This window comes from Archocentrus centrarchus, chromosome 7 (genome assembly GCF_007364275.1).
Source record: "Archocentrus centrarchus isolate MPI-CPG fArcCen1 chromosome 7, fArcCen1, whole genome shotgun sequence".
Taxonomy (NCBI): Eukaryota; Metazoa; Chordata; class Actinopteri; order Cichliformes; family Cichlidae; genus Archocentrus; species Archocentrus centrarchus.
This window is the reverse complement of record NC_044352.1, coordinates 20,453,598-20,464,628: the sequence shown is the minus strand read 5'-3', so window position 1 is coordinate 20,464,628 and position 11,031 is coordinate 20,453,598. Positions and strand designations below refer to the sequence as shown.

The following is an 11,031-nucleotide window of genomic DNA, read 5'->3' as shown; positions in this document are numbered from 1 at the left end:
ACAACGACGAGCAACTGTCTGACGTTACTGCCTTTGAAATGGCGTCGATGCAGTTAAATACGGTGTTATTTGTTGTTATTTTGTTCGTTTAGGTCGCTTCAGGGCTTCAATTTTCTGGTCCATTGTGAATTTCTGGACCTGGCCTTTTATATTTGGGCATTACAGAGTTGACAAACAAAAATGTGGTAAAGCAAATTGTTAATAATTTACGTTGCATAATAAGGCCGCAGCTAACCCCGAGCTTGCGTAGGGATTACAACGGCTTTTCAATACTTGGCCCAGCCGCAGCTACATTTCGGTGAGTTGCTATCTGTTAAGAAAACCACCATAACCAGCAACAGCGATTCCTTGACTGAAATTTACCAGCTATATCAGATACATATAACGATTCATTCACGGTCCATAGCTACTTTTGTTTAAGTTAACATCTTTGCAAATATTTTGATTCTCTTACTACATCGTTGGCTAACGCGGCTCACGTTAGCTTTAGCTTACTTGGTGTATACATAAGTGCGTTGATAAAGCTAGCAGCACAACATTCACAGCGTGTTTACAAGCAAGGAGCTAACGTTACTATTAACAGCTGCTTGGCAGAAATAAGTTTAAATTTGCGTCGTGGATAAGATTGCTCTTATCTACAATCATTAGTGTTTATCGAATATGCAAAAACACTCATTAATTACTACGCCTCCAAAACAAAAATGCTGCTTATTCAGGTAAACAACTGAACTTACTTTTGTTATGACAGGAGCAGGATTTAACTCTCACTCTAATTAGCTGCATACTAAAGCGCGTGGAGTCTATGGCGAGCTGCTAACTAGCTTTGTTTTTCTTTTTAACAGGTTTTCAAGTAAACCCCAGTGGAGATGTGCACCACGTAGAAGAATCTGAAAGTGAAGTGATAGAATTCATCAGCCTTAGCATTATTACATTAACTATCAGTCCTTTTGTTTGTTAATTAGTATCCCGCTCCCTCCCCCCGTTTAGATTTTTAAATATTTTACATTAATAGTTTGCACTAGCACCAAACATGGCATCAGTGCCGGTGTACTGTCTGTGTCGCCTGCCATATGATGTGACACGCTTCATGATAGAGTGCGACATTTGTCAAGACTGGTTTCACGGAAGGTAGGATGTTTTCAGGTTTTGCACTACTTTGTTAGATTTATGATGTGGTTACATTATTTTCGTCAATTGTTGTCTGTGGATATACAGGGTATTGGACCCATCATAGTTTATTCAGCTAATATTTGTCTGATACAAGTATGCTGTCTGTATAGCTGTGTTGGAGTAGAGGAAGACAAAGCAGCTGAGATTGACCTGTATCACTGCCCCAACTGTCAGGTCACCCATGGACCTTCTGTTAGTAAGTAATCATTTTTTAAGTAAAACTTTCAGAGTGGTTTTGTTATCATTAGTTATTAACTTTTTGATAGGAACTCACTGGTTAATAACTGTTCTTTCTGTTTTCTCAGTGCGCAAACGCCGGGGAGGTAATAAGCAGGGAGATGGAGCTAACGCTGGAGGAAGAGATCCAAGTCAGCCTGTTAAGACGGGCAGTCCACAGTTTGTTAGGGAGCTACGGAGCCGCACCTTCCCAAAGTAAGTCTCACCTGCCATCCTGCTAAAACAATAGTTTGAAGATGAAATTGATATAAATTGTAGTGTATGACCCACACTGTAATAACTTAAGGTACTACAGCTGTTACGTTGCTATTAAAGCTGATTTCATCACATTTGTCAGTGTTCATCTGACACAGAACTTGAGACTGGTCGGTGAACCACCAATGGCATCCGCTGAGTGAATGAATATTTGAATTTCAGTGATTTAGTGGTTGCTGGAGGTTGCAGGGTTTTTGGGTCGCCATGGAGTTGTCAACCAGTGTGTGAGAGAGAGACTGGGGCTATAGATATTGTTGTACCAGCTCCTTGCCTCACTACTTTAGTTACCATCCTGCAGTTTTGATGTTTAGTGCAATAACAGTGTAAACCACACTGTGTTAAATTTTTTTCTCATCATCAGAATGAAAACAGTTTCTTTATGTTTTTCTGTGACAGTGCGGATGAAATCTTGCTCAAGCCTTCAGGGGCCCAGCTGACAGTTGAGTTTCTGGAGGAGCATTCATTCAGTGTTCCTGTCATGGTTCTGAGGCGGGATGGCCTCGGCATGACTCTACCTCCACCATCTTTCAGTGTTTGTGATGTGGAGCACTACATCGGTAAAGTTTTGGTACATTTATACTTTAAATTATCTTTAGGTTGTGTGTTGTTTGCTTTGTTTTCGAAACCAGTTTATTTTGTTAACTGCAGGTGCGGATAAGGAGATTGATGTGATTGATGTTTCACGTCAGTGTGATCTGAAGATGCGTTTGGGTGACTTTGTTGAGTACTATAACAGCCCCAACAGGGACAGGGTGCTTAATGTCATCAGCCTGGAGTTCTCTGAGACCAGGTAAAAAAAAAAAAAAAATAGTCACATTACTAAATACTGAATATATATTTAAGTGACACGTTGTTACGGGTGTGATGTTTTGAAGACTAAAGAGAAGTGTTGGGCTTATCTTAGACTTTCAAACCTGGTGGAGACTCCTAAGATTGTAAGGAAACTGTCCTGGGTGGAAAACCTCTGGCCTGAAGAGTCTGTTTTTGAGCGTCCCAATGTGCAGAAGTACTGCCTAATGGGAGTGAAGGATAGCTACACAGACTTCCACATTGACTTTGGAGGCACCTCAGTATGGTACCATGTCCTCAGGGTGAGTAGAGAAATTCAGTTTCAAAGGTTTCAGTCCACTTTCAGTTTTTTTTTTTTTTTTTTTAATAAATAGGTTTGCAGAATTTTAAAAGCTTCCCTTGCTGTGCTTATTCAGGGTGAGAAAATCTTCTACCTGATTTCCCCCACCCCTGCCAACCTGGCACTTTTTGAGCGATGGAGTTCCTCATCTAACCAGAATGAGATGTTCTTTGGAGACCAGGTTGATATGTGTTACAAGTGTTCCGTCAAACAGGGAAACACCTTGTTCATACCAACAGGTAAGCCTTAATGCGTTATGTTTGAGCAGAGTTTTTGTTTTAGCAGATGTCTGAAACTAAATGAAAAGCAGTAAAATGCCACAACATATTCTGTGAGCAATACAGACTACAGTAGTGTTTACAACACTAGATTTTTAAATTTATCCACTCCAGAGATGGTTTTGGAAAAGGTTTGTTTCAGAGAGAAGAGCCAAAGCTCAGAGAAAATGATCTGCTTATAAGGTGTACATGGTCTGAATCAAATAATGTTCTCATGTATACACTTTTATCATGACTTCAATTTTTTCATTTTATTTTTTTAAACCAGGGTGGATTCATGCTGTGCTCACTCCAGTGGACTGCCTGGCCTTTGGTGGAAACTTCTTGCATAGTCTCAACATTGACATGCAGTTGCGGTTAGTTTTCTCATACGTTTTTATGTGCATTGTATTTAATTTTGCATTATTGTATTCCTTTTGACCGGAGTGTTAGGTTTATATTTAAACATTGCTTTAACAGCATGGCTTTCACACTACTCTACAAAAGCAAGAACTGAAACTTATGTTTACGTTCTAATTTTATTAATGCATGCACAGTGTAAAAATAATGCTTCTTTTCACCTTATTTGTATTATCAGACTTGTACATTGAGTCTGTTGTAATTTACTAGTGTGTCAGTGTTTAGACTCATACACTCAGGACTTCTGTATTTGGTCAAATTTGCTATACCTTAGGGCTGGGCGATATGGACCAAAAATAATATCTCAATATTTTTTAGCTGAATGGTGATATACGATATAGATCTTGATATTTTTTTTTCTTCCCAAAAGGTATAAACAAAAAAGGCACTTCTGAGTCCAAGCTGCATGTCCCAAATGTCACACAGACACTTTTATTAACATTCAGCTGTAGATGTACATTAGAAATTGCTCAAAAATAAACTATTGGCATATTTAAATAATAATGCTCCTCAAATAAATTAATGCTTTTTTCCTACATAACAAAAGACTCACAGCTGTAGTATTAAAATGTAAACAGAAAGGATACAGAGCAAAAATGGCAGAAGGCTGGCTTATTCTTTAAAAAGCCAGTCTGCAGTGAAGTAGAGTTCACCAAAGTGCTTCCTCCTGTGTGCACTCCTGTACATCTAGTACTCTGTGCAAATAACAAAACATGTAAACAGACTGAATGGACAAAATTCCATCCTTCAGTCAGCACGATTTTAGCCAGCTGCGCCTGGCTGAGGTGCCATCACACCGGGCAGAGGACTTCAGCAGTTACCGTGGCCATTAGCATTAGTGCTCAACCCTCTTGTCGGGACTTGTTTTCAGTATTCTCTAAAGAATACGTCATTTGGCTGCTTATCTGACACTTTGAATCCGAACCATCTCCAAATAATTGAGCATTGTTTTTCTTTTTACTAACCAGCTCCTCTTCACTAACTTCGTGTCTCTTTACGTCTCCATGCTGTCGCTTCTTGCATGATTTGTGGGTGAAGCGGTGCGGGAGAGAGGCGGGGCAGTGTGAAGTTGTGAAGAGACAAATTGGGAGAAGAGAAAGGTGAACTGGTGTATCTACAAGTATGACTATAACACGACATAGGCAATATTGATATAAACAATCTTATGTCGTGTATGAATATATATCTATTTCTTAAAAACTCGATATATCGCCCAGTCCTACTATGCCTGTTAATTTTTTTTTTGTCTGCAAAGTTTATTTGAAGTTTGTTGCAATAAAGGACTTTTTGTGCTGTGGTATCGTTTAGGGCATATGAAATAGAGAAGAGACTAAGCACAGCAGACTTGTTCAAATTTCCCAACTTTGAGACTGTGTGCTGGTATGTGGGAAAGCACCTCCTTGATACCTTCAGAGGTGAGAGATTTGAATTTTATTATGTTGTGTTTTCACTTGAACTACTTGATTGGCCTGTGTTTTCTGTTATTCATTGTTATATTATAAGCCTTGTGGTATTTGGTCTAACAGGTCTGAGAGAAAATCGCAGGCATCCTGCCACTTACCTGGTTCACGGGGCGAAGGCCCTAAACAATGCCTTCCGCAGCTGGACCCGCAAAGAGGTAAAATATTAAACATTTACTTTATATTGTGATGTACTTCTCTTTACTCATTCTTTTATTACTTGGTTTATTTTCCCTTTCTAAAGTTGACTTTGACATAGAGGAAAGATTTTGATTTTGGCCCAGAGAATGCTACTGAATGGAACAGAGATGCAGCACTACACTTATTTTAATACATTATTGTGATAAGTGATTACATAAGTTATTGCATGGGATTTTCCATGTTTAGAGGGAACAATTTAAATTTCACCAGTTAAAAGGAAATGTCTTTACTTCCTAGCAGAGAGTTAAATGAGAAAATCAGTGCCACACTCATGTCTGTCTCTGTCAGATGGCCTTAGGCTGCCTACACCTATGAAGCTTGTTTGTTTAATCAGTGTAAAAACAATGCCTCGTGGTTTTGCCACTATTCAGTGTTATGTCTTGGTTCTGAACAGTTGCAAGGCAACCAACAGAGACTCCAGGAAGTACTGGTCACTGACAGGAAATAGTGCAGCCTGACCAGAGTCATTAGCACACACCAGAGTCATCTCTGACAGAAATGAAAGAAGCTCATTTCCCACTCTGTCAAACTCTTCCTCTAAATTTATTTGTAATGTATGGAATAATTCTATGAATAATAATCATGGTAACATAATAAGAGCATAGTATCAATTGTGGCTTTGCAAAATGTTGTGAGAGATGATCGATGATTATCCCTTACACTCAGGCTTTAGCAGAGCATGAAGTGGAGATTCCAGAAACCATTAATACTCAGGCACTGGTGAAGGACCTGGCCAAGGAGATTCGTCTGGTGGAGGTAAATAAAATCACTGAAAGTTTGTTTTAATTCTACAAATGTGCATGTTTAAATTTTTTTTCTCACCGTTCTCTGTTTTAATGACTAAATGATAATCTGTTTTGTCAGGATATCTTTCAGCAAAACATAGGCCGCACAGGCCCTCAGTTTCCTGGTTCGCCTCTCTCCAAAGCTCCCCTGACCACCTCTCAGAATTCGGGACGCCCCCCTGGAAAAAAGAAGGGGCCCAAGCCCAAGGAAATGATAGGGGGTGTTGGGCCTCCGGGAACCAAAAAGAAGAACCAGAAGGGACTACTTAAAGCAGAAGCAGGAGAACTCGACCTGATTGAGATCCACACCAAACATACTCTCAAGAAATTTCAGCCTGGAAAGTCCAAACACAAGAACAAAGTATGATGTTTGCAGATGCTTGTGAAGTAACGTGAATGCTTATCCAGAATTTTCTGTGTACAAGTTTCATTTTCATGTATGCTTACAGTGATTGTCTCTTGTTGCAGTTGGAGTTGCCATTAGAGGAGTTTGAAGGGAAGCTAAATAAAAGCAAGTTGAAACTTGTGTTGACTAATGGAAAAATTCAAGGGTGAGCTTTGAAGCCATGTGGAGTGTTCTTATTGTTTCTGCGATCTTATGGTCTTGCCACAGGTTGATGTTTTAACCTGCTGTTTTTCTGGCTTCAGTAAGAAGGATGGCAGCAGTAATGGTGCGGGAAGTACTGGAAACTACAAACATCTTGCCACAGAGGGATCCAGTCTGTCTGACTTGGAGTCTGAGGATGAGTTGCAGATTGATGAGACCCCTCCTCCACGACGCAAGACGGCTGGACTGAGCAAGAAGAAGAAGCTAAGTGGTAAGAATTTGATATGCATTTCTTTGTTCATTCTGCAAGCAAAATTTATGAGACTTCAGTATAGCTTTTTGAATGTCTGGACTAATGACAAAATGTGGTTCCTAATATAGTTTCAGAGCTGTAATTTAACAATGGTGAAATGTAAATTCAGGTCTTCCTAGAAAGCTGCCTAGAGCCAAACCCTGCTCTGACCCTAATCGCATCAGGGAGCCCGGAGAAGTTGACTTTGACATTGAGGTGAGATTATTATTGAAACGCCCATCCGATCAGATATTTGAGAGCCAGTTCTATTGCCATCTTTACCTATAACAGCCAGTAAAGGTCAGCCCCAGAGATTAAAAGAAGCTAGCCACCACACTACAAGTCAAAGTATTTCACACATTAGTGCTGCTCACTTATGTTGACTTTGTTGTCCCCCTGCTGAGCAGACAAAACTTTATTTAATAGGACGGTCCACGAAGTGTCCACAAAGATTTTTATTTTACAGCACTTGTTCAGTCATAAACTATAGCATGTTTTCTCATCAGGAGGACTACACCACTGATGAAGAGGCATTAGCTGCCCATGGAGTGAAGGGTGGTGCAGGGGGCATTCTGGACTTACTGAAGGCCAGCAAACAAGTTGCAGGCTTGGACTCTACAGCAATTAGGTAAGATTGCCTTGATCGGCAGTGATTGTAGTACCTGTTATTAGTTTTAAATAAATTTATTTTAACTGTATAGTTACAGTTTGAGTTCAGTGGTGTTCGAAGCTATGTAGCTGAAATGATAATTGGAGGCCTGTGTCATGACTCATAGTGTTGATGCAATAATCTTGAAAACTTTGTTTTATATATTTGCAGTGGGTTTAAGAGTTTATAGTTTGAGGTGATTAGCGATTGCTCAACTCTGTACCTTTCTCAGTGAGGAAGCTCCAGCCTCTCCCAGCACTCGTGATGCCATCCAAGGGATGCTCTCCATGGCCAACCCCCCTTCATCGTCATCCTCTTCTTCCTCTTCGTCTCCTTTGTCAATATCTGGAGGCCTGACAGAAGGATTAGGGGTTGTCAAGGAGAAGGGTGGCAGGGCTGTGTGGGTGACAGGAGGGGTCAAAAAGTCAGCAAATTCTGAGAAGAAACCTGTCATCCAGCGACCTGGAAAACGCCCAATAAAACGGCCAGCCCGCCACCTTAGTGATGAGGAGAGTCCGGATGAGCAAGAGACTCTGGGAACTTGTTTTAAAGATTCAGACTATGGTGAGTAGTTCAATGGTGCTGTAGATATTTATGCTAGTTGAATATCATGACTTTTGATTGCTTCTTCTGATCAAGCCAAAGTTTAATGATGTAAACATTTTTTTTTAAGTTTACCCGTCCTTGGAGTCTGATGAGGAGGATCACACCAACAAGGCTAAGATGAAACGGAAGAAAAACTGGGATGACACACCATGGAGTCCAAAAGGTAAACATAGCAGCAAGATTGATCAAACTTCTATTTAGCTTTCTAAGGTTTAGTCTTGCAATAACTTATTTTTATTTACAGCCAGGGTGATGCCCACCCTTCCCAAACAGGATCGACCAGCCAGGGAAGGGGCTAGAGTTGCCTCTGTAGAAACTGGCCTTGCTGCAGCTGCTGCCAAACTGGCACAACAAGTGAGTTGGGGGAAATAAACATACTAGTCTTTGATGAATGTGTCCAATGAAGATGTTCCTTAGAAAAGATAAAAATCTTCTTTGTTATTGTTTGTGATTCAGGAGCAGCAAAAGCCCGCTAAAAGGAAGTACACCAAAAAGCAGCGTCCCCCTGCTCCTGTCGTCACTCCTCCTCCCGTGCAGACTGAGCCAGCCCCACCCTCTCCAACACCTGCCCCAGAGTCTGCAGCAGATGCCAGCCCAGACAGGAGAGTGGATTATTACTCTGCTAGTCTGTTGGACCATGAATATACAGCAGGACCAGGACCTTTTGGCCCAGGAGGCCCTAGGGGCAGTGGAGCCATGGCTCCAGGTGTATTTCTTACTTCACGAAGACCTTCCCTGTCTCCACAGAATAGCAGCTCTCACTCTGGTGCATCCCCTGCAGGTTTGGCCAGTCAGGGCACAACAGGAGTTGGTCAAGGTGAGCATAAACTTGAGTAGACTTTAATATTGACTGCATAATTTCATATCTCTTCAAATTTTTTTTCCCCTAATTTTTATCTTTTACTTTGATTTAGGGAAACGTCCAAAGAAAGGACTTGCAACTGCAAAACAAAGACTTGGAAAAATCCTGAAAATTCACCGCAATGGCAAACTTCTCTTGTGAGAGATGTTGGAAATGTGGCTGAAGACTTAGTGAGAATGAAGAAAAGACCTTTTTGAAGTAGGTCTGAAGGAAATAGAGATAGTAATCTATATTTTGTACTCCAGATAAATTTGTTTACTGTTTTTACTTGTTATTGAACCTCACAAAATCTTGTCCTATACCAATAACTCTGCCCAATTCTGTTTACCCTTTACTGCAAAGGTATTTTCAGAAGCACATGTGTGGCTTTAAGTGAATCACTGTAATGTGCTGGACATGCACTCAATGTGGTAATTAGCTGTTAATGACCACCTATTTGACATTGCATTTGAATTTCAGAATGTCAGGTGGACATTGATTTTAAAGTGGCAGTTGACAAAGGCAAATTGTTTCTTTTGTTTAGGCTGTTTTTAGAGGTTGTATTTATGCAAAAACAATATCCATCAAACGTTTTTAAAAGGGAAAGAAAATGACACATCTTCTGGTCAGTTAAAATGTGATGTTTGTATAGGTCCCAATCCCATGCAAAGACCCATGGGTACAAATACTGACACAGTTGTAGTATTATTTTTTAGTTTCCTTTTTACCTCATTTTTACTACAATAAACAATTGTTCAAAACCTAAGTGTGTGCATATAGTATGCAACATGTATTAATTCTTTTAGAGGAATTTGCCCCTGATGTTTGTATAGAAAATATAACTCCATATATTGTAGCTCTACACATGAAATTTGAAGTGCTAAACTAATGCCAGGACTACCACCATGATTCTATTTATTCTTTTCATATTTATTTAGCAGGGCAGAATTTTCTTCTTGATTCCTACATTTCAACCACTTAATACCTGTACAAAAACCGTAGCCATTGCTTTGTTGTGACTGTAAATATTTGTAATATTTGTAATTAATATAGCTGCTAAAGAGCAGAAAAATTTTAGATTAAAAAAAAAGGTTCCTGCATGTTGCTGTGAATTGCGCACCAAGTGTTAGAGGCACTCTTGGGTCAGAACTAGAGATGTGTTTTTGTATCACAGAATGTACTAGTCATAAAACGATGGCAAGAGGTGTAGATTTAACTTTGTGAAGGTGCAGGACATGAGTTTGTATGTAAATATATGTTGTAATTTAAGTTCTTTTATAGTTCAAAAACTTTCAGATCTTTCGTAACATAACTTGTACATTATACATTGCTGTATTTGGGAAATATCTGAAATAGTTCTTTTTTTATATTTGTATGCAGTAACTGTCATGCTAAGTCCATGTTGTCTTGTTAGTGTTACTGGAAGCGTGCTGGAAAATGCCCTTGTTAAATTTCATCCATTTAGTTTTATATTAATTATTGTTGATTTTCACTCTTTTGTTGGTGTGAACTGTGCATTTTAAACATGATGTGTTTAAATACGACCTGGAAAAGATAAAATATACCTTGGACAAAATGTCTTTTTTTTTTTTTTTTTTTTTCTTTGAATTTATTTGATCACTGAATCACCAAAAGCGTTACTGGTGGGCAAATGAATGGTTTACTGATTTCTCATGTCTGCTGGAACACTAAGGATTCATTGCATTCACGAAGATGTCATCTAGGAATGTTTTTGAATACACCATCAAGGCATGTTGTTTTGTATTAAACACATCTTCACTTAATTATTTATTACAATAAAAGTAGAGTTTCAAGATGTGTAGTAGAAATGAGAGATTAGTAACCCACTGCGATAATTTGAGTATGGGGTGAATGCAGATTTTCTCAGAGGTTTGAATGAATTACTGTGCTATTATTTTGACATCTAAGCATCTCACTGTTCAAATTAAGCACCACTTTTTAGGGTTAAATACATTTGTTAATACAATGTCCAGTCTTTATTCCACAAATGTCAGTGAGTCTGAATACACTTTCATATTAAACTATATTTTTCAGAAAGCCTGGAGACTTATGCTGTGTGCTTTCGTTTGCACATTTGATCAAAAAGTTGGGACTGGAAATACCAGTTACTTCCAATCTGAAATGCACTATCATGGTTTTTTTTTTTTTTTCTTTTTTAATA

At 39.2% G+C, this 11,031-nt stretch overlaps 1 protein-coding gene across 1 annotated transcript; it reads left to right on the top strand.

Moving 5' to 3' along the window:
* On the top strand, positions 1 to 10,873 carry phf8 (PHD finger protein 8). The gene is made up of 22 exons (XM_030734347.1): positions 1 to 298; positions 843 to 1,128; positions 1,281 to 1,366; positions 1,476 to 1,602; positions 2,059 to 2,219; positions 2,311 to 2,452; positions 2,567 to 2,753; positions 2,868 to 3,030; positions 3,338 to 3,425; positions 4,777 to 4,883; positions 4,995 to 5,086; positions 5,796 to 5,885; positions 5,994 to 6,275; positions 6,383 to 6,465; positions 6,563 to 6,732; positions 6,884 to 6,969; positions 7,260 to 7,381; positions 7,635 to 7,966; positions 8,076 to 8,171; positions 8,253 to 8,362; positions 8,465 to 8,825; positions 8,923 to 10,873. The coding sequence occupies exons 2-22, from the start codon at positions 1,031 to 1,033 to the stop codon at positions 9,009 to 9,011; spliced, it is 3,072 nt and encodes a 1,023-aa protein (XP_030590207.1). The 5' UTR covers positions 1 to 298; positions 843 to 1,030; the 3' UTR covers positions 9,012 to 10,873.
* The last annotated feature ends 158 nt before the right edge of the window (positions 10,874 to 11,031 follow it).